The 26,320-nt window shown below is 36.4% G+C and overlaps 2 protein-coding genes across 4 annotated transcripts in view; one reads left to right on the top strand and one right to left on the bottom strand.

Moving 5' to 3' along the window:
- SWT1 (SWT1 RNA endoribonuclease homolog) overlaps positions 1–3,377 on the bottom strand; it is a 59,409-nt gene extending 56,032 nt beyond the window's left edge. The window contains exons 1-2 of the mRNA XM_008145956.3: positions 3,210–3,377; positions 2,954–3,070 (exon numbers count right to left, since the gene is read on the bottom strand). Coding sequence (XP_008144178.2) covers positions 2,954–3,070; positions 3,210–3,377 — 285 coding nt within the window. The remainder of the gene's footprint in view (positions 1–2,953; positions 3,071–3,209) is intronic.
- On the top strand, positions 3,152–26,006 carry TRMT1L (tRNA methyltransferase 1 like). 3 transcript variants are annotated; one of them, XM_054711546.1, is made up of 15 exons: positions 3,152–3,179; positions 7,218–7,328; positions 8,979–9,092; positions 9,709–9,773; positions 11,797–11,926; positions 13,549–13,672; positions 14,482–14,561; positions 16,542–16,791; positions 17,192–17,404; positions 18,676–18,866; positions 20,248–20,326; positions 22,252–22,418; positions 23,058–23,120; positions 24,164–24,290; positions 24,392–26,002. In XM_054711546.1, the coding sequence occupies exons 4-15, from the start codon at positions 9,717–9,719 to the stop codon at positions 24,639–24,641; spliced, it is 1,731 nt and encodes a 576-aa protein (XP_054567521.1). In that variant the 5' UTR covers positions 3,152–3,179; positions 7,218–7,328; positions 8,979–9,092; positions 9,709–9,716; the 3' UTR covers positions 24,642–26,002. The 3 variants fall into 3 exon arrangements, with proteins under 3 accessions (XP_054567521.1, XP_054567519.1, XP_054567520.1); XM_054711544.1 differs by lacking the exon at positions 3,152–3,179 and adding an exon at positions 3,301–3,697; XM_054711545.1 differs by lacking the exons at positions 3,152–3,179; positions 23,058–23,120 and adding an exon at positions 3,301–3,697 and having other exon boundaries at positions 24,392–26,006.
- Positions 26,007–26,320: the final 314 nt, after the last annotated feature.

The following is a 26,320-nucleotide window of genomic DNA, read 5'->3' as shown; positions in this document are numbered from 1 at the left end:
GCATAGTAGGACCTAAATAAATACTGGCTTACATGGTTGTCTCCCTACTAGACCCGAAGCACCCTGAAGAGTATGCAGTATAAAAATGTAGGAGGTGCTTATAAATGCTTGCTGAGAGAATACGTGATTGTTTTCTTCCTTAGAATATTTACTCTAATTCTGAGCCACTATCAACTCTTGCCCATTTCAGGCTCTGTCAACTTCCCTTACCAGTCCCATCTTTCCAGCCCTGCTCCAAATCAAGTCAATACTGTTAGTTTCTGAACCTCTGTCCCACCCCCCACAAAAGCATTAAGACAAATATAGCCATTCCTTGTGGTCATAAACACTCTGTCAAGTTATAGTATACCAAAAGCATCCTGTGCTGGAACATAGAGGCCTCCAACTGGGAACATCACCAGGACTGTTGGGACAGGAAAATATATAAAAGGGGGTCTAGGAGCAAAGCCCAAAGGAGCGTTTATTGCTGGTAGTAACACATATTGAGACTACGGACATAAAGGCTAGAAATCAAGCAACTGCAATTACTTCTGGTCAGTCATGATCACAGTAAGTGAAAGAATGATCCATTATAATATCAAACTTTTAGAATAATTTGATGAATATGAAGAGAAAAGCCTGGTTGGTGTAGCTCAGTGGTTGAGCGTCGACCTATGAATCAAGAGATTATGGTTTGATTCCTGATCAGGGCACCTGCCCAGGTTCAATCCCCAATAGAAGGCAGCTGATCCATGATTCTCTCATCATTGATGTTTCTCTCTCTCCCTCTCCCTTCCTCTCTGAAAGCAATAGAAATATATTTTAAAACAACAACAAAATAATGCTAAAATTTAAACCTTTTATCAAGACAAATAGAAAAAAACACTGCAGATAGTGGACTACTGAAGGAAAAACACCTGTATGTTTACCATGACAAATGCTTTATACTTATACTAGAGGCCCGGTGCACGAAATTCGTGCATGGGTAGGGTCCCTAAGGCCTGGCCAGCAAACAGGGCCGATCAGGGCCTCTGGCTGCCGGCTGGGGCCTTCCTTCGTTCCGTGCTGCCCCCTGGTGGTCAGCATACATCATAGCGAGCGATCAAATCGGGGTCTCCGGGTCGAACTCCTGAGGGGACACTTTGCACATTAGCCTTTTATATATATATATATGGATAAAATGTGAAATTCATATTGATTTTGTAAAAACCAAAATATAAACTAAATGAGAGACCTCCTGTGTTGGTCAGCCTCCAGAATGGTCCCCTCTCACATAATAAATAGGGCTGATCTGTGTTTCCAGTAAGATATTACTAAAGGGCAGTATGTGGCTAGGTCAAGACTTTGCAGCTTCTGCCTTCCGCTGTCCTGAACTCTAGAATGTCTCTGTCATTCTAGAGAAAGCCAGCCACCAGGTCATGAGGACATTCAAGTAGTCCATGGAGATGCCCACCTCTTCCCAAAAAACCAAGTGCCAGGAATATGAGTGAGCCACCTTGGAAGCTGATCCTGAAGCCCTATTCAAGCCTTTACATGGCAACATCCTTGCCAGGTATCTTCATGGACTCATGAGAAACCCCGGATCTAGACACCCAAAAAGCCATTTGTGAATTCCTGACCTACTGAAACCGTGGTGTAAAAAAATGTTTTATCATTTTAAGCCACTAAACTTTGGGATAATTTAGGCAGCAACAGATGTAATACACTCACTTAATATAATTCTTCAAACTCGGAAGATTCCTTTTTAGGATGTCTCAAGATCGGTAACCGAGCTTACAAGTCCTTTTTTTTTTTTTTTTTTTTTTTGTATGCACGTAAGCATAACCAACGGACACCGACCCTAGGGGTGGTGGTGGTGAGGGCATGTGCTGGGGGTGGGGGGAGGGGGGGGGTGGCCCGGGAGAGGTCAATGGGGGAAAAAGGACACATATGTAATACTTTAAACAAGAAAGAATTAAAGGGAAAAAAAAAATTCTTACGGAAACTCCCATAGAATGTACACGCTAAAATCTAACCCTTGTCATCTTTTGTTTTCCAGCTGGTATGACATGATTTGGACGGACGGACCGAAAAAAAATCAAGCTTTCAACTAAACCATCCAGTCTCGCAACGATTCTTGGAAAACGGACCAAGGCAGTGAGCCACAACTCACTCCTGTAAGTTTCCATGTGTCATTTCCCCCGTTTTTCATGGTCTTGCACCTGAGACTTAAAAGCAGCTCCCCTCTCCTGTGGCCTGTAACGTTCGAACCCATCCCGGACAGAACGGCCGGAAAACTTGTTTCCCCCCCCCCCCCCCCCTCCCCGCCGGCCCCGCGGCCGGGCGGGCTTCAGTGAGCGCAGCTGGGACTCCTGCAGGCCCGGGGTGAAAGGAAGGGGCGTACGAAGGGGGGCTGGGGACGCCCCGGAATATGCTTTAGGGCATCTGAGTGGCATCGATCAACGGCCCGAAGCTCCACACACTCAGAGTTCTGGTTATTAAAAGCCTGGATACAAGCGTGAGAGGGGCGGGGGGGGGGGTGGGGGTGGGGGGGTCGACCCTAGTCACCGGACGCTTACACCCACGGCGCAGCGCCGAAGAAACTGGGAAGAACGTGGGTTACAGCAAAAGTAACCACAAAAGAGGAGTGATCGGGTCACGGTGCGGGCGAGGGTGCGAAAGGCGGAGCGCCGACACCAACTTGAACCAGCCGGGCTGACAGGCAGACTCGTCAGCCGCTCGAAAACCACGGGGACTGGAATCTACGCGGAGCGAAGGAGGGCAGCCCCGGAGAGGCAGGGCCGGGCCAGAACCACACCTTTCACGGAGCTGGCTGGACCCCGGATCCGCCCACCTATCTCGCCCGCCCCGTTTTACATTCAGAGTAGCCCCCCTGAACCCCTCAGGCCGGCCGGCTGCCGCCCAGGTCCCGCAGTAACCAAACGGAGCCTGGCCCGGCAGAACGTCAACGAATCCCCCCAGCTCCCCTCCTTACCAGCGCCGGCGGCGGTGGCGACTCCAGAGGCCCGGCCCAGGGAAAGAGACCCCTGACCCCGAGGCCCGCCGGGAAATGTAGTTCTGCACTCGGCTCCAGAGGACCACTCGGGAGCGTTCACTCTCTCCTAGGACTTGGAACTCCGGCTCCGCCCCGCCCCCCGTCGGGGCGGTGCACGCTGGTTATTGTAGTCTTGGCTCGGTTGGGTGGTGGACGGCTGGAACGGGTACGCACAGTGGAAACAGAACTCTCTTACCTCATTGGTCGCCGTCCCCCAGTTCGCTTCTGCGCAGTGAGTGGTGGCGTCGTAACGCCTCGGGGACAGGGAAGCGGATGGAACCGTGAACCGCTGCCTCTGGCTTTTAATTCCTTCTGCTGACAGGCATCGGTCACGGGTTCTTCCTCTTTCGTCTATTGCACGCATCCCGCCCTCCTCGCTAGCTTTCCCCCCACTCCTCGGATCCAGCCCTCTGGGCATCCAAGCCCGTTTTCTGACCCCCCCGCCGTGAGCTCACTCCTGGTCCCCGCGCGGGTCTGGCACGGAGGCGGTAACTATGGAGAACATGGCGGAGGAGGAGGAGGAGGTGGCTCCGGCCCAGGTCCCGACCTCGGCCCCGGACTCGGCTCGGGTCCCAGCTCCGGCCCCGAACTCGGCTCCGACTCCGGCCTCGACTCCAGCTCCAGCCCCAACCCCTGCCCTGGCTCAGTCCCCGTCCCCAGCCTCTGCCCCTGACGAGGCTGAAAGTAAGTGCAGGAGGCCCAGGTCTTTCTGCTGCAGAAGCGAGGAAGTGCGTCTTGCTGGGGAGGCCCTTCTTCCCTGGGGTGGCTTTCACGGGAAAGGAAGGTTTAGGGGGATGGGGAAGTAGGAGGGACCCGCGCTGCGCGGCAAACGGGCACAGGATGGAGAAGGCATGTCCACCAGCCTCGAGGACATTGCGATGAAGGTTATGTGGGGGCCTAGGGGTGCTGCAAACTGAGTTTGAGGGCTTCGTTCAAGGGGGGATCTTTTTCTGGTACAAAAATAGGAAGTTACACCTAATCTGGTAGTTTCTCTGAGCTTCCGTCACGGGGTCCTTTAAAATGTGACATAGTAACCGAGGCAACCCGTGTTTACTGTAGCAGATCCTAGCTGCCAAGATTTAGAAACCATTGCTCTCAACTAGGTTTTATGTCTGGACATACACACACACAAAAAAGATGAGTTTTTCTCATTTCATTTTTCTACCGCAGTTTGCTTCCAAAAAGAATTTGAGGATGGCGAGTGGTTGAATAGTCTACTAAATTATAGATGTCTTCCCTCAGACATAAGCACCAATGGAACCTTGTATTTCATGACATCAGAAGTCAACTGTTGGGAAATTATAGCCCATGTTATTGTTTGCGCTTCTGAATGTGCTTGCGTGTTTTCTAAGTGGTGATTTATTGGACCATAGAGGACAAAGGTAGGCCCTCCTCATCTTAAGGTCAGAGCAAGGTAGATGCAAAATAAGGCCAGTTGTACGATGGTAGAGGGTAGAGCGGGTTCACTGAGTAGTCTCCCTCATCAGGTGTGGTTTAGCAGCTTTAGGGAATGCATGTTTTCCCTAACTCCTCACCTCATCAAGAATATGTTAAGTATTCTGGGCAGATTTATTCATGTGTTTTAAAATTTACAAGTATGCAATTCGAAGAATGCAATGTTTGAGAAACCTGAAAATGCATTGCTGGGACACATATGTAACAACTGAGAAATTTGAAATGCATTAGAAATATATACTAATCACATTTTAAAAGTTATCTCTAGATGGTCTAGTTAGTCCTTAGACGTCAGTCATAAGTAGGCAAGATGAAGATGGCATATCTGAAATAGAACTGAAAATTGAGGAAAAAGTAACAGAAGAAGTTGTAAACAAACCTCCTAGCATCTGATTTAATATTACACATTCTGGATTATTAGAGTGTTCCAGAAAGGTTGAGTAGATTTAAGTACAGATTGCCTGATATCTACTGTCCTGAACCAGAAAGTGACTTCAGAGATGCACATAGGCATATCATGAATCTTTATTTAGACAGGTCTTCGGGAGTTTTCTTCAGTAGTGGACCACAGGGTTTTCCATTCTCTCTTCTAACTTACCAGGCCCCTTCCTTTTATTTTGTACTATTTAGTAGTTAGGATGATTTAAAAAAGCACATCTTTATATAGATACTGATATCTATATATCTTATATACAGACCTTTCAACCATGGAAGCCAAAAGCCTTTATGATTACAAATTTTTCTCATTTAAAAATAAGGTAAAAAATTTGTATTTTAATAAATTTGAGAAGGCATGGCTGATAGTACTGTATTAAATTCCAAAATTATAGACTCGGTGCTACTGCATCCAAAAAGACTAGTGATTTTTAAAAGTTATTTAACACCCTTCAGTGCCTGCTGTGTGCAAGTTACTGCACTAGGCACTTAGCCATCATAAAGATGAATAAGACCTAGCCCCTGCCTTCTTACTGCTTATTGATGGGGGAATTACACAAAAGGGTAAACAAAGGCGCTGGGAGTGAAGCTCAGAGAGGAATTAGGCAAGATAATAGCAGTGCCAAGAATAAAATTTAAAAGGCTGACGGTTCTAAATTGTATAACCTAATTATATAATGAATGTTATTCTATGGCTTATCCCATCATCTCCTGTCTCATTGAGGATCTTTCCCTAAAAGTTATATCACCTCCTAGTCTTGTATATTCAGGCCCCCACTTTGTAAACGTTCTCTTTCAAAATTTAGAAGTATGTAATTTGAAGGATGTGTAATATTTGAAAAACCTGAAAGTGTGTTTCTGGGACTGGGTTTTGACTTTTTTCTTCTCTTTTTCAAATTTTTTTCCTTAGGCTTTCTTCCTCATGTTCATAGTTTCACCTAACATATGAATTTATTATTTATACTTATGTCCATTCAGAATCCCTCCTGAACCCCAAAAACTAAACTGCCTACTGGACTTTACTACATGAATACCAGTAGTATATCAAACACACTATGTCAAGAACTAAATTCCCTTTTTTTCCTTTCCTCTTCCTTTCTGCAAAAAGCATTTTCTTCTTCCTTTATTGGTTAATGGTACCATTATTCTCAACCATGTAAACTTGAAATCTTAGAATCATTCTTGAATTTACTCTTCAGTCTTACTTTACACCCACATCCCAAGTTCGTTGCTGCTGCTGCTTCTTCTTTTTTTTTTTTTTTTAAAATATATTTTATTGATTTTTTACAGAGAGGAAGGGAGAGGGATAGAGAATTAGAAACATCAATGAGAGAGAAACATCCATCAGCTGCCTTCTGCACACCCCCCACCGGGGATGTGCCCGCAACCAAGGTACATGCCCTTGACCGGAATCGAACCTGGGACCCTTCAGTCCGCAGGCCGATGCTCTATCCACTGAGCCAAACCGGTTTCGGCTCTTCTTCTTTTTTTTTTTTTCTTTCTTTTTTTTCTTTTTTCTATTCTCCTGTACCTATCTCTCACCTCAATTATTGATCCTTGGTACTATAGTCAGAGATACCCTCCTGAAACACAGTCAAATCATATCATTCACTTTCTCAAAAACCTGCAAAGACAGCAATGCCTAAAGAAAAAAGGTCAAACTAACTTGCATAGAATTTATGCCTTTTATGATCTGTACTACATTTAGGCTGCATATTTTTCTACCAACTCCATCTAGCCAGGTGTCGGATAGAAGTGGCTGTATTTTTTATACCACATTCCTTTGTCCATGAGATTACTTAAGTTTATAAGGCCAGCCACCAAAATCTGACTGAATTCTGTTCATACCTAATGCCACGTCTTCAGTAAAGACATTCTCAGAGGCTCTTGTTGGAACTAATTGTCCCTTCCTCAGTATGTCCACATTATATTTACCCCAAGTATTCATTTCATTCTGCCTTGTGTTATAGTTAGTAGTTAATCTCTCCTACCTGATTGAAAGTTCTTTGAAGATAGGAAACATGGCTTATGTTTCTTCAGTGTTTTGTACAGAATAGAAACTTTTTTTAGAATTATATGGAATAATTAAGTAAATTTTAAAGCTGTCAGGTTGCATAAATGTAGTTTTATTCCCTGGCTGCATTCTGAGGCACACTTGGCATTTTATAAACTGAGTTCCAGCAGTATTCCTCATCTAGGTATTAGGGCGTTATGCTACAGGAAATAAAACTGTTAAACTCTAAGTGAAATAATAAATGAAACTGGAATATAGATTGTTAAAGGGTAATTTTCTAATTTTTAAATTTTCTTTCAGAGAGACACATCTCAATTCAGAGGCAGCTTGCTGATCTAGAGAAGTTAGCTTTTATAACTGAAGGGGATTTTGACTCTGCTAGTTCATTGAACTCAGATCATCTTGATGCAGGTATTTCCATGTGTGTGTGTGTGTGTGTGTGTGTGTGTGTTTTCTTAATTTCTAATGGTTTGTTATCTTTCAATGCATGAAAAATTTGCTAGAAATAGACTTGTATATTCTATTGAACTAGAGCAGTAGTAAATATTTTTATGCAGGAAACTGATAGTCATCTCTATGCAAAGGTTCTGTGCAATCAGTTACTTCACAACTCAGGGAAATTACAGTCTCATCCTATATAATAAAAGCATAGTATGCAAATTGTCCCCTAGACCAGGAATTCCTCTGGGAGTTTGACCAGGGGGCGGGGCCAGCCAGGGGAAGGGAGAGAGTACCCAGCAGCCGGAAGCCACTTAGGGACCCTATCAGTGCACAAAGGGTGTGTGTATTCTATGTGTATTTCTATTGCATTCGGCTATGAGTAACAAAAAAAACATTGCCTTAAAAAATATGGAGGCTTATATTCTCTCATGTAAAATAAGTACCAAGATAAGCAATCTAGGGCTGGTATGAGAGTTCCACGACACTGTCAATGCCCTAAGCTCCTCTCTTTCTGATTTGCCATCCTTAGTGCTTGGATTCCATCCTTAAGATCACCTCATGGTTTTTTGAAGTAGGCCCAGTATTAAAAAAATAAACTGTATCTATACTTGCAGTGTGCTATATGTGAAAGGTATTTGTTGGATTAAAATGTATTAAGTGGGTTATTGATTGTTTCTGTATATTTTTATTGCTTTAAGTCTGAATTTAAGGTTTTAATTCTTTGGTATACTATCAGTGTTTTTATTTGAGATACATTTCTAATTAAATAAGACTTTTATTTTGATGATACAAAATCTTTTCAAGGACATACTAATAAAGAAAGAAGTCCTCACAAATTCAATAGTAGGATACAGTGTTTCTAATCATGGCCTCCAGTCTCAGAATACCAATCATATTAAACTCCTTCTACTACTTTGAGTTTCTTCTTCCACTTTTCTAACTCCACATGTTAACTGTTTTTGCCAGAGTAGAAGAATGCCACAGCAGCTACTTATTCTCTCTGCCCAGCTCCTGCCCCTCTGGGAGTGTGACAACTGCTGCCTTTTCCCCTGTCCAAAGTACAGAGCGACTCTGCCAGGCATTTTGGCAGGAAGGATATATAGATTATCATTCTTCATCCTTTTTGTTCTCAATGGCAGTAAGGATAGCAGCTAGCCACAGAGAGGGGAGTTTTAGGGTAAAAATCACTGACCCTGTGCTAAAACAATTTTTGTTAACTACCCGCTGAAACGGGTGATGTCTTACTGAAGTTAAGAAAGACATTATGGCCGAAACCGGTTTGGCTCAGTGGATAGAGCGTCGGTCTGCGGACTGAAAGGTCCCAGGTTCGATTCCGGTCAAGGGCATGTACATTGGTTGCACGCACATCTCCAGTAGGGGGTGTGCAGGAGGCAGCTGATCGATGTTTCTCTCTCATCGATGTTTCTAGCTCTCTATCCCTCTCCCTTCCTCTCTGTAGAAAATCAATAAAATATATTAAAAAAAAAAAAGAAAAGAAAAGAAAGACATAATGTAAGAAGTGGGGTGGGGCTGGGGTCCTCCGTTACTTTTTTTGTAACTGAATTGAAGCATTAATTGGTAGTATATTCTGTGCCTTATTGGTTCTTCTTTCTTTATCAGGAAATAAACAGGCTTGTCCATTATGTCCTAAGGAAAAATTTAGAGCTTGTAATAGCCATAAGCTTCGTCGGCACCTTCAAAATTTACATTGGAAAGTGTCAGTTGAATTTGAAGGTTAGTATTTTTGTGCTTACTAAAAAGTGATGTAAATGAAATTCAAGATTTGATACCAGTTTTGAAATTTTATAGTGAACTTCAGTAAGTTTAAAAATTTGAGGGATTCAAACCCTTCTTTTAATGTGTTATTAATAAAAGACCATGTTGCTTTCTAGGCAGTAGCGATATATAACACAAGCAGTTTTGTTTGGCAAACATTTATTAAGCACCTGTTCTGTACTATGTACTCTGGCCCTGGGGGTCCACATTTTGGACAGTGTCATAAATGAAGAGTCTGTGTAGCGCAAATTAGCATAAGGCAGAGAAGATGAAGCCTAAGAAAAAGTCAAGTGGCAGAGAATAGATGATAAGATTGAGTTCTAAGGAAGCTAAGTGGCTAATCCAAGATAACCGAGATAGTCTTGGCAGAATCAGAATTCACACTTGGATCTCCCATATTTGTTTTTATTCTATACCACGTATAACAGGTAAACTAAGGCCATCTCATTTAAGTAAATTAATGATATTACAAATACAAAAATAATCTATTATTCTTATGAAATTTGCCAATAATTTTGTGAAAATTGAATTTTTAATGAACAGTGATATGACAACCATCCATTCTTTATTCTAGGTTACAGAATGTGCATCTGCCACTTACCTTGTCGACCAGTGAAACCAAATATTATTGGAGAACAGGTAATCATATGTTAGATTTATTTTTAAATTTAGCCCTCTTTAAAGTGCAATTTTTACTTGCTTTAAAACTAAAATGTTCATATTCAGCAATGAGGTTTACTTTTAAGATTTTGTATCTGAGTGTTTTCAGATCATCATATTGGGAAAAATATGAAATGCATGAAAAAAAGGGTTGCTGTATTGAAACTTTTATAGTTTTAATTTCAATCAGATATATTGCTGTCTTGTGTTCAAAAGGAAAATTATTTACTAATTTTAGAATGAAGAATTAAATAGAAAGTAAGATTTAAAAAAAAAATAAATCTTGATTATAGAATAAGAGCCTTAAATTTCTGTGATTTAATAAATGCATTGATTCATTCTCACCATCCTTCCTATGCACTTCCATTAATCTGCCAAAGGACAGAATAATAAACTTTCTGAAATCCTTGATAACTTTTTAAAAAAGTACATGTGGCCAAAACCGGTTTGGCTCAGTGGATAGAGCATCGGCCTGCGGACTCAAGGGTCCCAGGTTCGATTCTGGTCAAGGGCATGTACCTTGGTTGCGGGCACATCCCCAGTAGGGGGTGTGCAAGAGGCAGCTGATCGATGTTTCTCTCTCATCGATGTTTCTAACTCTCTATCCCTCTCTCTTCCTCTCTGTAAAAAATCAATAAAATATATATTTTAAAAAAAAAAATAAAAAAGTACATATGTTCATTTTTAGAATAGATTTGACCTTTGGGGAATAAAAATTATAAAGTATTTTTGGTGATACTATCCTGAATAAATATTAGCTTATTATTAATTTTTCTTTTGGATCACTAAAAAGTATAAAGTGCTGGGGGAAAAAATAACATTTGTTGTTGTTGTTTTTTGGTGTGTGTTTTTTTTAATCCTTATTGTTGAAAATATTTTAAAAAATCATTTCTTAAGCAGTAGTCAGGAGAGTGCTTGTCCATGAACCTTATCCAGGATATTTTGAATATGATAACCACAGTACCATAAGGAATCTTTTGCAATGTTCTTGAATATTCTCGACTTGCTGTATGATCCCAAGTAAATAGGAGGTAGACACAGCATAAGTAGGAGCGCCATTGGAGTAGTCTTTTAGTCCTCAGCTATGTGAGAAATTATAAAGTGAGAATTTTTTACTTGGAAAAATAAACTTCTCATTAATTTTCAGAAATCTTGAAAGCTGGTTACTAAGTGTAGTCATCATTAAACATTAAATTAGCCTTAAAATTGGCTCAGTGGATAGAGCGTCGGCCTGCGGGCTGAAGGGTCCAGGGTTTGATTCCGGTCAAGGACACGATCCCCAGTAGAGGATGTGCAGGAGACAGCTGATTCAAATGATTCTCTCTCATCATTGATGTTTCTATCTCTCTCTCCCTCTCCCTTCCTCTCTGAAGCCAATAAAAACATATTTTAAAAAAATTAAATTATATAAACTTAAAAGTGAATAAATTATATTAAAAACAAAGGTAATGAATACTCAAAGCTCATTACTTCCTAATTATTTTACTGCATTTTTCTATTATCTATGCTCTTACGGTTATAATATAATATCTACATGGTAGTAATGCTGTCTTTTCCCAAATACATGTTCAGTGATGTCAGATTGGTAACTTGAAATTTGTCACAATTGTAGCTTGAAATTAAAGAGTATATTTTCTTGATATTATAGAGTAATTATACTACAGAAAGCTGCAAACTCTACAAAACAGAACTTTATTTTCCTGGTGAGACAGTTAAACATCTACCAGCACACTGCTGCTAATATTATACCATTTGTAAGTGCTGCTTATAGAAAAGAGGATACAGTTATTTGTTGATTAGAATGAATGGGAAAATCTTAGAAATTCAAGTTGAAGCCTAATGTAAAATAAAATTAAAAAGTATATGTCACATGGCAAAATTAATACTATCATCTATACCATTAAACACAAGACACATATGTAAATTTACAACCTTGAATAAATTTCTATTTCATTGTCTTAGTAACTTATTTATGTATTAAATTAAATACTCTATTTGATAGATATCCAGTAAAATGGGCGCCCATTATCATTGTATCATTTGTTCAGCAACAATCACCAGAAGGACTGATATGCTAGGACATGTTAGGCGCCATGTGAATAAAGGAGAGACTAAATCCAGGTATATTGCTGGTAAGTTGAGCAATCTTATTAACACGTTAGTAAATAAACCCTTAAACAATGGTCCAGTTATTCTTTTTAGACATCGATGAGATAATGATAGTGACTTAACTAAATCACTGAGCTGACTACTACTCCCTTACTTCAGATTTCCTTTTTCTGTGAGACTCCCAACAATGTTTTTCTGTCCTCATTTAACAGATATATTTAATAAGTGGGGGAAAAAGCAACCGATGCTCAAGTAAATATAAGTATCTTAATGAAAGATCATAGGACTGTATTACTAATGATGGCTCCTGCACCAGTAATTGTGTTATACTTACCAAAACACACTAGAAAAAGTATGTAAAATGACATAAAGACCGCTTATTATCCTGAGTGGTATCAGGTTATTACTAGTTATTACTGAGGCAGCCCTTCTCAAGAATTAAGCCCTCATTGTCCTAAGGCATCCACTGTATGTAATGAAGTAATTTCTATACGTCTAGAATGGTATTATGTACCTTTCTTTTAAGAATTGAAAAAAGTCATTAACATCATTTTCCATAGAGCTTAATTTTCTCCCAGACTCTGGTTTGAGAAAGGCTGACCTTGTGAGGTATGTGATGCCACTGTGGTGGGCAGCGAAGGATATATAACACAATGTTAGGAAAGGTTGCTGTTATTTAGCATTGTAGAAAGAGAAGTATGGTTGCTATTTAGTTAACATTATGATTGTAACATAATCAAGAAATCCAAATATAGTCTGTTATTTTTCCCTACACATACTATACTAGAGGCCTGGTGCACGAATTCATGCACGGGTGGGGTTCCTCGGCCTGGCCAGTGATTGGGCTTATCAGGGCCGTCTCATGGAAGGTTGGCCAGCCAGGGAGGGACCATGGGAGGTTGGCTGTGGGAGCGCACTGACCACCAGGGTGCAGCTCCTGTATTGAGTGCCCCCTGGTGGTCAGTGTGTGTCATAGCTACCGGCCAGTCAGCCAGTCATAATGGTTGCTTAGGCTTTTATATATATAGATGTGTCTCATTTCTTAAATATGTAAAATGTATACTCAAATACATCAGCATTTCATTTGGTTTTATAGCTAAATTATTCAAGTATATAGCAAATGTAGAATTTTTCCCTTTACTTTATATCTGTTTAATGTAATTTGTGATTTAAATCATAATTATGCGAAAGTGTTCTGAAATCTAGCATGTTCAGGAAATACAATGATTCTTTCTCATGCTGGCTAATGAAATGTAATCATACAAAGATACCAACAATTATCCCACAGTAACATCTTTAGCAGCCAACCCATGTAAATGTAATATAGTATTTGATGAGGAATAAAGGTATTTTAGGATTCAGTGCTATCTTAGGTTGTTCTTTATTTTGCTTTTTTGTTTGTTTTTAGGTTGATTGCTCTTAACTAGGTATCATTATTGGTGGACTAGGCAGTTATGATTTTGAGTTGATAAATTTTAATTCAGTAAATACTACTCTTTTCCAGAGACAGTGCTGAATAGATCAGTTTTTAACACAACTAATTACATTAACACATTATTATAAAGGAAAGTTATTTTTTAAGCGTATATTGTTTTAGATAGTTAATATTATTTTGTATTTAACTAGAAATCTTTTTTCATCTTAGCTTCTGCTGCTAAACCACCTACTGAAATTTTGAAAGAGGTAGACACAGATGTACAAGTTTGTCCTAACTACTCTGTACCTCAGAAAACAGATTCCTATTTTAATCCCAAAATGAAACTAAATCGGTAAGCTAAATTGAGAAAAGGGTTATGGGGTGTTTCAAATCATTACAAATATACCCTCTCTTAATCTTTATGTTCCAATGCAGCGATTTTCATCTAGTATGCCCCAACAGGCACACTGATGTGCCACAAGAATTAAAACATGCAGTACCTGTTTAGTCAGGGGCACTGACCTCTTTTCCCTTAGATTGCCAAATAAAAAAATGACAACAGCCTGCACAATAATAGCCATCCACTGTGAATGAATCAAAATGACACTTTTTGTCCAAAAATAGTGGACAAATAGTGGCAAGCAAAAAATATTTTTGGTTGCCACAGAATTTTAATAAATAATATATGTGTGCCATGAGATGAAAACGGTTGAAAATCGCTGGCCTAATATGTTGAAATTTAAAACTAAGTACAGAATGAAAATCATCTATTTTAGCATTTTCTCAGAATGATTATTTTCTCTCTCTCTTTTTTTTTTTTTTTTGCCAGACCAATTTCTTTCTCAGAGAGTAAAGTAGACCTAACTTTATATAATTAATGAACAATGTTTATGTGGGCAAATTTTGTTTATAAAACTTTTATTTATAAAATTTGCTTATAAAATCATTTTTTCATAGTGAATGTTAATAGAACCCAGTTGATTCATAGTTTAATTTCACAAACTTCTAGTTCTCATACTATTAAGTAGGGAATATGTTATTAGGCCTTTTTTTTTTTTTTTTCAAATAGGATTGTCACTACTATTATTAAATAAAATAAAAGCTATCTTGGTGAAGCCATGGTAGAGTAAAGTCATTTCAGATTATTATACTTCCTTTTAGGCAGCTAATATTCTGTACTTTGGCTGCTCTGGCTGAGGAACGAAAACCTTTGGAATGTCTGGATGCCTTTGGAGCCACTGGTAAGTAATGAAGCTGTTTTGGAATCCAGCTTAATTAGCTTTGTACAGTATCTTTTCTTAGAAAATGTATGTGGATATCATAGAATATTTTGATATAAAAAATTGAAGATCAAAACCGCCCTAGCTGGTTTGGCTCAGTGGATAGAGTGTCGGCTTGTGGACCAAAGGGTCCCAGGTTTGATTCCGGGCATTGGCTCGTATCTCGGCCTAAGCCCTGGTCAGGGCGCATGCAAGAGGCAACCAATCAATGTGTTTCTGTCACATCGATATTTCTGTCTTTCCCTCTCTCTTCCACTCTCTTTAAAAATCAATGGAAAAATATCCTTGGGTAAGGACTAAAAAATGATAATAAAATAAAAAATAATTGAAGATCCAAGGTATAATTTTTTTATTGTGGAAAAATTTTCTAATATATAAGAAAGTGGAGGATATAATAAATGAATCCCTTTGTATTCATCATTTCACAAATTATCAACTCATGCTCAGTCTTGTAACTATCCCATGCACTTATCTCAGACCTCATGTCCCCATCCTCCATTCCATTTTGAAACAAATCACAAATGTCTCATTTCATCTGTAAACATTTGTTAGATCTCTAAAAGATAAGGACTTCTAAAAAATATAGCCATACCATTATCACACCTTAAAAAATTAAGAATAATTCTTTAATTAAATGTTTAGATATGTCCAACTATCTTTTTTTTTAAAAAATCAAATCAGAATCCAGACAAAGACTTTATTTCAGTTGCTTAATATGTCTCCTAAGTTCTCATCAACATATATACCTATCGTGTATGTGTATGAGATAATTACTTGAGTGGCTATCCTTGTCTTGTTCCTGATCTTAAGGGAAAATCTTTCAACTTTTCACCATTAAGTATGATGTTAACTGTGGGCTTATCATATATGGCCTTTGAGGTATATTCCCTCTATCCTTGCTTTAGTGAGAATTTTATCATAAATCAATGTTGAATTTTGTCAAATGCCTTTTCTGCACCTGTTAAGATACTCATGATTTTTATCCTTCATTTGTTAATGCGTATCACATTGCCTGATTTTTGGGTGTTGAACCAGCCTTGCATCACTGGAATAAATCCCACTTGATCATGGTGTTTGACCCTTTGAATGTATTATTGAATTTAGTTGGCTAATATTTTGTTGAGAATTTTTGCATCTATGTTCATCAAGAATATTGGCCTGTAATTTTCTTTCCTTGTGGCATACTGTACCTGATTTTGGTATGGGGGTATTGCTGGCCTCATAAAGTAATTATTGGTAGGCATTGCTTACTGCCATTTTGTTGTTTTCCAGTTGTTTTTTATAGTTCCTCTTTGTTCCTTTCATCATCTCTTGTTCTCTTCCTTTGTGGTTTGATGACTTTGTTTAGTGACATGTTTATATTCCTTTTTCTTTATCTTTTGTGTATTTACTATAACTTTTTGCTTTGTGGTTACCAAGAAGTTTTATCTGTAACAACCTATTTTAAGTTGATAACAACTTAAGTTTGATCCCATTATAAAATGCAACATTATTACTGTCCCCCGATCTACTTTTTGTTTTTGATGTCACATTTTACATTTTCATCATATATAGCCCTTAACTCATTATTATAATCATAGTTATTTTTACTACTTTTGTGTTTTAACCTTCATACTAGCTTTATAATTAGTTTCCTTTACTATATAATTACTTTTCCAGTGAGATTTAATCTTTCATGTGTGTTCTTGTTACTAATTAGATATTTTATTTGAACTGGGATCATAGAAAAGTTTTGTAAGAAATACTAATGAAAATATATAAGACTTTTTTTGTTTGATAACTTTTCTTCAGAGGCTTTGTAGTGAGAAAGTAGAAAAAGAATTACTTATGAAAATACTAAGATTTTGAAACAACTTATAGAATTATATTCTGTATTATTGTTATACTACTTTTATTTTTTGTTACAATTTAAAAACATATTTTCCCCCCCATTTCTCCTAGGGATAATGGGATTACAATGGGCAAAACATCTTGGAAATGCAGTTAAGGTTACAATTAATGACTTGAATGAAAACTCTGTGACCTTGATTCAGGAAAACTGCCATTTAAACAAATTGAAAGTGGTGGTGGACAGTAAGGAAAAAGAAGAGGATGATGATATTCTTGAAGAAGGAGAGGAAAAGCTTGGTAATATTAAGGTGACCAAAATGGATGCCAATGTACTGATGCATTTGAGATCTTTTGATTTCATGTAAGTGAAAAAAATTTGCTGTGTCACTTTCTAAACTGGTCTGGAATTTCTTTTGGGAGGGGGGGCGATATAAAAATTAAGACAGTTTGTTGTTGCTTTTTATTTATTTCAGTTAATACCGTTTTGTTTTTAGCATTGGCCTAAGGAATGCAATAAGAACATTTTCCAGCACTTGAAATAAAATGCCTGGGCATGACAATTTTCTTTTAATCCTGATTTATTTTTATTTACCTAGCATAGCATATGGTCAATTTTATTACTTTGAAAACAGAATTATGTATTTAAAAAAGATTTGTAAAGTACTTTTGAACACATGGGATTTTATTGTTAGAAATAATGACAATCATATAATTTTTGTTACCAATGATTTTAAATATGTCTATATTCTTTCTCATTTTAGACACCTAGACCCTTTTGGAACATCTGTGAACTATCTAGATTCTGCATTCAGAAATATAAGAAACCTTGGCATAGTATCAGTGACTTCTACAGATATCAGTTCTTTATATGCCAAGGCACAACATGTTGCCCGCCGACACTACGGCTGTAACATTGTCCGAACTGAATATTACAAGGAACTAGCAGCCAGAATTGTGGTAGCGGCCGTGGCAAGGTACCGAATTGCCAACAGTGTAACACCTAATGTTTGGGCATATGTTAAAAACAGATTCAAGAAGTGCTTCTCTCATTTTTTAAAATATGCACAAAATGCAAATTCTGTATTTCATATCTATAATCTTCCTTTTTTTGTGATCTTATGTTGTATCTTTTAAAATTTGATTTGAAAGCTTGTGTTTAAAATAGTTTACTCTCCAATTAATAATGAAAATAATTAACATAGTAAGCAAGATAAAAATGAAAGTTAATTTTAAGTCAGTTATTTCAACAATGTAGCGTAGATGAGAGGATAGCATAATGAAAAGTGAAGGCAAAGATTGTTTTTAGATTTAGAAACCATCATTGTTTTATGTTCATCTAATCTTTATTTAAACAAATTATTTGCAAAATGATGGCTTATAACCTGATTGTGCAGAATGATCTTGCCTACAGAAAAAGCTCTCTTTCTCATCTAGATTTCTAAACATTTGAAGAAAGGAATATTTTTTGGAGCACCTCTTTTGTTCAGAATCTTATGCTATATAAATGGACATTGCAAGTATAGATAATAGATAATCGGCTAGCTCAATTACTGGCCTCAAAACTAATTTCACAGCATTTAGATTGAAATTCTACCTCAGCATAAATAGATTATTAGACTTCATAGATATTTAGCGTTATTCCTAATTAATTGAAAACTCTGATGTTCTGTTTATACATGCCCATGACCTACTTAAAAATGTTTATAACATTAACAAATTCAAATTAATATATATGAGCCAAGTTTAGTGTGTAACTGCAGAAAGAAAAGTAAGTACATAAATGGTGCATCAAGTAGAATTTAATCCAGAAGTGTGTAAAATTAATAGTAGCAAGGACTCTGCCTATTCACTTTTCCCTGAATATTTAGCAGCTGGCTTACTACCCTGCATATAGTTAGTATTCAGTAAACATTGTTTGGAAGAAGCTTTTATAGAAAAAATAGGTAAAAAGGCAGAAAAGTGGTGGTGATGACAACAAAGAAAGTGACATTGAAAACCAGAGCCTATAGTCCTATTGAGAGGCTGTCATAAAGGAAAATGTCTAGTTACTGAAGACTGGCAAGCATCCTTTATTTCCTGTGTTTCATTTTTGTATAAGAGTTATAGCAATTATCTTTTAAAAGTATGCTGCTAAGAATTGAATTTTCCCTTCACCTACCCATAGTTTACTGTGCAGGTTAGTATTATAAATAGAATGTCAAAGAAAAATGATAAGCACCCAAAAATAAATTTTTTTCTCCCCCAGAGCTGCAGCTCGATGTAACAAAGGCATAGAAGTACTGTTTGCAGTGGCTCTGGAACATTTTGTCTTGGTCGTTGTGAGAGTTTTGAGGGGGCCTACTTCTGCAGATGAAACAGCCAAGAAGATACAGTATCTGATACATTGTCAGTGGTGTGAAGAGAGAATTTTTCAGAAGGATGGTAATATGGTAGAAGGTAATGCAAGTCTCTTTTGACTGTATACTGTGTCTAATTTATTTTCTTTAATCTTTATTGTTGAAAGTATTACCTATTTTCCCCTAATTGACACAAGAAATTGTGTTTATGTATAAGCCTCCAATAAATAAGCCTTTATCACATCCCTAATTATACATATTGTCCTTTGATTTTTAAAGATGACAGTGCTAACTTTATTTCCTATCCTGGATTTCCTTTCATCAACAGAAAAGACATTTGTGTGAGTTTATTTACTGGTACTGTATGATTTACGCTCTCTAGCTCTGCCCTCCTCCATTGAAACATCTAGAAATAACTTAGTTTCGACTGTCACTAACTTATTTTAGGAACATAAGTTAGGATTACCTCTCTGTTTCTGGCTGAATATAAAAGCATAAAAGCCATCAGTTATAAAGTTCATTCAATAAACATTTATTGAGACTCTACTATATGCCAGGCCTGGGAACCAAGGAAAATAATTTGGCTTTTGCCCTCATAAAGGTGTTTCTATTTTTGCTTTTCCAGGATATAGAAACAGTTGCCCTAGGAAAAAGTGACAGAGCCTTTAAGTAAATCTAAAATAAGATCTCACACTTTGTATTATACCATTTAATTGCACTGAATAACATTGATATCAGATAGCGAGAAGCTAAAGACCTATGTCCCTATCACCATAGCCTTGGGTTCTGGATATCTCGAAGACTGATCAGATCCAGCCATTCCAAGGAAGTGCATGATCCATCTATCTAGGAAGAGACTGGGTGAAATTTGTTGCAGAGAGTCTGATTTAAAGTGACTATTCTGGACCTTAAATGAACTGAAAAAGTTCATACTAGAATATTGCCCCATCTTGGAAACTACCTCCCCAATTTCCTTGTGATTTTATCGGGCCTCATTGCTCTTTAAACTGAATTAGATTCTTCTAGCCTACATTTTGGGGCTGATTATGAATCAGGTCTAGGGAACAGGGTAATTCTTTTCTTCCCAATTGCAGAAGAGTTAATATGAGAAATGTCTTTATTTTGATGGGATGGCAGTTATATGGATATATATATATATATATTTGTCAAAGTTCATTAACCTCTCCATATAAAATGTACACATTTTATTGCATGTATATTTTACCTCAATCAGTTGATTTTAAAAGACCTTCTCCTACTTAATTTCATGTACTAAAAGGTCTCTAATCTGTTTGACATGGATTTCTATAATCTGTTTTAAGCTTTAATCCTCTGATCTATATAATTGAGATTTTATCAAAATACTTAGCACAATATCTGGCACATAGAAGATTCTCAGTATATAGTAGCTGCGGATTATTATAACAATTACTACTATGTATCTATTATTTCTGCTTTGATTTCTTTTAATCTTTTCACAGAAAACCCTTATAGACAGCTGCCCTGTAACTGTCATGGAAGCATGCCTGGAAAAACAGCAATAGAACTTGGACCGCTATGGTATGTGTGCCAAAGAATAATAATATATTCAGAATTGATATATATATTGATTTTGTTTGCTGACTTTTGATGATGTGAAGTAAAAGACAAGCAAATTTTGATTGAATTTTTTTAAAGTCTAGGCAAATAATTACAACTTCTCCCCCTATGTACCTGAGGTGTTTTCTGTTTTCAGATTTTTCTATGACATTATTCCCCCAAGTTAGTGACAGTGCTAAGAGGCAGTGGAATTAAAAAGAAGCCTGGCTGTTCTGCAAACTATAATTCATTTCTAAATAGTAAGAATTAGGCTTTTTTATTTTTATTTGATAATTATAGAACTCTAGGATGTGGTTATAAAGTGATCACAATAACTTTTTATAGAAGAGTCAACTAATATAAAAAGTCTTTGAGGAATTAATTTTAAGAAGGGCATATGCAAATAAATGCCTTTTGTTTTAGTTGTTTAGATGGGACACAATTGCAAATTTTTAATGTATGTGTGCTTTTGTACACAGAAATTCCTAACAACATTGTGACAAGAATCATTGCAGATATCTACCTCATTAATTTACAAGGTCAAGGTTTAGCCACCTACTAAACTTAAAAATTAACACAAATGGTAAATATGTTCGTGCTAATGCCCATTTTAAAATCTTTTTTTAATGTCTAGTTAACTTTTTTGTTATTTTTTACTTTATTTAATTTATTGGAGTGACATTGGTTAACAAATTATATAGGTTTCAGGTGTACAATTCTATAATACATCGTCTGTATGTTATATTGTATGTTCACCACTACATCTTTAGCCTATGTTAATACCCTTAGATCAGTGGTTGGCAAACTCATTAGTCAACAGAGCCAAATATCAACAGTACAAAGATTGAAATTTCTTTTGAGAGCCAAATTTCTTATTCTTTTAACGCCACTTCTTGAAACTAGACTCGGCCAGGCCGTGGTATTTTGTGGAAGAGCCACACTCAAGGGGCCAGAGAGCATGTGGCCCGTGAGCCACAGTTTGCCAACCACGGCCTTAGATTAAGAATGATCTAGTTAGTCTTACCTTCTGGTACTCTCTTACTTATGTCATCTGCTACATGTTGATCCTACTCACTGACCTCAGAACTGGGGAAATGAATTAACAGACTGCTGGATCCAGAAGGAAGATCTAGCCCAAGTCCTTCATTTTACAGATGAGAAAATTAGGACAAAGTGCTTTAAGTGCTGGCTAAAACTGACCTCCAAAATTTGGCAGCTCAGACAGGGCAAGAACTTGGGTTGTCTCACTCCCAGGACTGAGTTCCCAAGCCTTGTGATTTCCTCACTCAAAGCCATCATCCTTTACTCTCATCCAGAATCTCTTCTTCTTTCCCCACTTCTTTGAAGTCTCTCTTTAAATGCTTCAACCCAATTACTTCTAAATTCCCTTTTAGTAAACCTTACATTGATTGCTCATTTGACACTTAAAATCATGTATTCGCTAACCCTGGTAATAATAGCTACCATTCACTAAGGATATACTTTGTTCTAGAGATTTTATGCATGCCATCTCATTTAATTCCATAAACACATGGAATATTTACTGTTACAGGAATATGCATTGTTAAAACTTCTGCATTATATTACGCCACTGTCTAGATTTATAGGCTTAACATTGTATTTTATACTTTGGTGTATATTCCACACCTATATGTAACACAGGGGAATACACATTATGAGGGTTGATTTAACTATGAATGAAATTTCCTTGACTAACACTAGTTTGGAGAACTAACATGATAAAAAGGAATGAAGAAATAGAAAATAAACAATTTTAAGTTAAATCATAAATTCTTTTTAATTTCAGTATTTAATCAATCATATAACTAATTATGTATCTTATTTAAGACAAGATTTCTCTCAAACCCAATTCTCTATATTTTCTTGGGATTTTTTTGTTTTTTTAGGTCAAGCTCCCTCTTCAATACCGGATTTCTCAAAAGAATGCTATTTGAATCTCTTCACCATGGTTTAGATGACATTCAGCCCCTAATAAAGACATTAATCTTTGAGTCAGAGTGTACTCCTCAAAGTCAGTTTTCAGTTCATTCACCTTCAAATCTCACCAAGCAAGGTAACCAATTTAACACTAGTTTACTAGCTTACAAATGACCAAAATACTCTTTTTAAACTTTATTTGATGTTATAATCAAAAGCAGTATAAGTGCTTTTAAATCCCCTCTAATGAGTCTGATCATAATTGTTTTAATTTTTATTTTCAATTGCACAGTTTTCTTCAGGTTTATATTCAGGACCTGAAATAATGATTTTATTAAGATAAAAGTATGTATTTTAAAAATTTTAGTACATTAAAAGTACTGTCTATTGTGATTTTATTACACTTATCTGCTTTTTAAAAAGAGAAACCTTAAGGAATTCTGAGAGTGGTGTAGCCATTGAGACATAGAAACTAAGATATACACTTATCACTCAGTAAAACTATGTTTTTTTTCTATTTTCTCTTTAGTATAAATAGGCTTTTGTCGTTTTTATCTGGCCTATTAGACAGCCTAGCATTTCTCATAAGTCATTAGAAGCAGCATTTGTTATAGAGGATTAAAAATGTAATTCTTGCCCTGTTTTGTCATAGAATCTATATATTCAGAAAAGCAGTGTGGATATAATTTAGTAATAAGCTTTTATTTAAACTTTGAATTGTTACTTGCTAACATCCTGTAAAATATTTTGTGATTCCCATTTGTTTTTATTTTAGAAGAATGTGGTATATCTATTAAAACTACAGATGATACCACAACAGATAATTACATTGCACAAGGTATGTATGTATATATGTGTATGAATATGTACATATGTATGTATCAGTGCAAAAAGATAGACAGCAAGAGAGTAGGAAGAAATTTCTTTGGTAGTCTATTTCACAGTGCATTTTTTTTATTATACTGACAACCTAATTACAGTAAAACTTGTTTATCTGGCATTTACACAGTCCAAAATTTCTATGAACATGTACTGCGTTCATAGTTCTGATATATAATGCATCCCTTTGAAAGAACTGTATTATCTTGAAAGAACCATGTGAACCAAAAGATCAAGTTGTTTGATAGAGTTGATTAAATTTTATTATTCTTTTAAACTTTTTCATCACCATATGATGCATAACAATTCCATTAACCAGAAGATCTATTCTCTAGCCATAAGAATTTATTGTATGGCCTTTCTTATAATTTGGGATGTATGCATACTTAATTTCTCTTTCAGAGGTAAGAAAAAGGCAGTATGGTATACAGTAATGAGCATTATCTTTAAGAGCATCATTTTGCTTCTTTGTGTTGTTTGTTGTATAACTTTGGGCAAACCTTAGGTTATTCATTGAAGACCTATTCATCAAATATTGGCATTCGGTAGAGAGTACAAGTATAAAAATGGAAGGGCATTATCCCCAGGATAATATAATATAATATAATCTGGGGGGAAAAGATTTACACAGAAAAGACTTACACACATGAAACAATCAAAGAACTTAATCAAACTCTGAGTAGTATTGATAGTAATGAAGTCTGTGAGGTGATTGGCCCAGAATTCAAATAGCTTTCTTCAGGAGATTAAAATAGAATTGAGGCTTGAAATTCAAGAAGGTAGAAAGTAAGTTCTGACTCAGCAAATAGTTAAATATTAAAATTATATCAGTTAAGGATAGTGGAAATGAAAATATCTTATTCTTGCAATGAGTTCTCTTAAGACTTAAGACTGGATAGGTTGAAATGGTGTATGTCAGAGGATTTAGACTTGAGAAAGCATAGAGTTATAAAAGTATTTGGTTTGTAATTTTTAAGAGAATGCTAACTTTGTGTGTTTCAGGAAAAAGAAAATGCACTGAAACAATCACAAATTTAGCCAAGAAACAAAAGACTGATGCCAGTACTGAACATCCTCCCTTTTATTACAACATCCACAGACACAGCATTAAAGGGATGAATATGCCAAAGTAAGATAGCCAGTCAATGGCAACGTGTATATTTTATAATTTAATGACACAGTGGTTTAAACAAAATTATAACCTCATTTTTTTTCCTTTTCTTGCTGCAGATTAAAAAAGTTTCTGTGCTATCTTTCTCAAGCAGGCTTTAGAGTGAGCCGAACTCATTTTGACCCAATGGGTGTTCGTACAGATGCACCTCTGATGCAGTTTAAATCCATCCTTTTAAAGTACAGCACCCCCACCTACACTGGAGGACAGGCAGAGGGCCATGTCCAGTCTACGTCAGAAGACACAGTAGCTGACAGGGTTGAAATGTCAGTGAATGACAAAGCAGAAGCAAGCAGTTGCAGATGGTAAAAGTAGAGAAGTATGTATTCCCATACAGCTGTATAGATTGTCTGCCTAATACTTCTCCATACCAACTGTAGTTCTTTTTTTATTCTTTCAATTCAGTGATGTAAAAATAAAAAAGTCCTGTTTTCATTTTAAAAAGTAGCAGTTTCTAACTTAACTGGTTTGGGAGTTAGGCTTTCCAAGTTTTTCTTAAAGAAAACTTAAAATTGTAATGAAGATATTTCATATGAAGCCAAGTTTATGACTGAGATCACCTACTATTTAATAACTCAGAAAATTCTCACATGCAAAGTGTTGGAATTTTGTGTGTGTCACGTAAGTCACATCTCTGCATAAGTTGATGCTGAATAGAATAGGAAGAACAGTGTCCTTTCAGGTCATTAATATATTTCACAATTATGAAGTTAAAATACATTCCTGCTTTTAAGAAATCACACCTCTCCCACATTAATCTTTTAATTTTTAATTTTTGAGAAATTAAATACTTGAGAGAAATCCATTTTTTTCTAAGTTTAAGGTCTAGATGACTACACTTGAGAATAGTTTGTCAAAATCAATTGAGACGACTGTTCCAATTATAATAATTGTTCATAAGCACTGAAATTCTCAAGAAGAGATTTTGTTATAAACAAATTGGGTGATCTCAAGTTCCTCAGTTAATGCATGTACAATATTCATTCGCTTGGTTGTGCTACCTCAGATGTAAAACTTACGAAGTTATAAAGTGAGACTTTTTTGTTTTGGGGGTGGATTTTTGTTGTTGTTTGAATTTGTGGGGTTTTTTTTTGTTTGGTTGGTTGTGTGTTTTTTTGGTGTGTATATGCTCTTTTTTTGTATAAAGTAGACCAGGCTAACATAATTAAGAAAATTAGTTGAAACAAAAATCTTTTTTCCGTTAATATTGTTCTTACTTCATTTGAATATGAGTTTCGATGAAAGGATTTAGTATAAAGTTTGGATTTTTGTCTCAAGGATCTAATCCATATTTACCCTGAAGTATCTGTTAAAGGAAGTAACTTTTTATAAGCATGAAGCTTGGGGGATGAAAGGGGAGAAATAACTGAAGGATTTTAATACACTGCATAAGAAAAAAGCACTCCAGTGACATACACAAAAATCCAGGGAAAATCTTTGTGTTATTACAGCATAGTCCTGGAGGATTTTTCCCCTTCAATTAATGGAATCATACATTTTGGTAAAATAAAGGAATATGTGAAGTGCATTTGTTTCTATTATGACCATAATAAAACTATAATTCTTGCCAATTACAATTAAACTCACAAATGAGCACAAAAAAAAAATGGTATTACTTTTTTGTTTATATAAAGATAAAAATTACTAAAAATAAAAAATAAAAATTACTATAAATCCAAAGGCAAATCAGTACTTGGACCATCTGATTTAGTGTATGTTGTTGAATATCAGTTTTAAATTTTGCTAAATGCTTAGCGTAACATTTTGATGAATAATGAAGTTGAATTTTACACCAGGAGCCTAATTTGATATAAAATATGCAAATAACTTATTTAAAATATATGTTTATCTATATTAACTTCACTACTTGGTAGGAAGTAGTTTGGAACTGCATCAACCTAAAGAGGAAATCCTTTTAAATTCCATCTAATTCTACATTAGCACCTTGTTTGCATAACAATAATTTGGAACATAAAGTCAGCTGTATC

The sequence above is a fragment of the Eptesicus fuscus genome, chromosome 22 (genome assembly GCF_027574615.1).
Source record: "Eptesicus fuscus isolate TK198812 chromosome 22, DD_ASM_mEF_20220401, whole genome shotgun sequence".
NCBI lineage: Eukaryota > Metazoa > Chordata > Mammalia > Chiroptera > Vespertilionidae > Eptesicus > Eptesicus fuscus.
The sequence above is the reverse complement of the archived record's forward strand: the minus strand, read 5'-3'. Positions and strand labels throughout refer to the sequence as shown.

Coding starts and splice junctions, on each gene's coding strand:
- TRMT1L (XM_054711544.1), top strand. CDS start 3,508: ATGGAGAACATGGCGGAGGAGGAGGAGGAGGTGGCTCCGGCCCAGGTC. Junction 3,698..7,217: donor TGCCCCTGACGAGGCTGAAA/GTAAGTGCAGGA, acceptor ATTTTCTTTCAG/AGAGACACATCTCAATTCAG. Junction 24,291..24,391: donor AAAGGGATGAATATGCCAAA/GTAAGATAGCCA, acceptor TTCTTGCTGCAG/ATTAAAAAAGTTTCTGTGCT.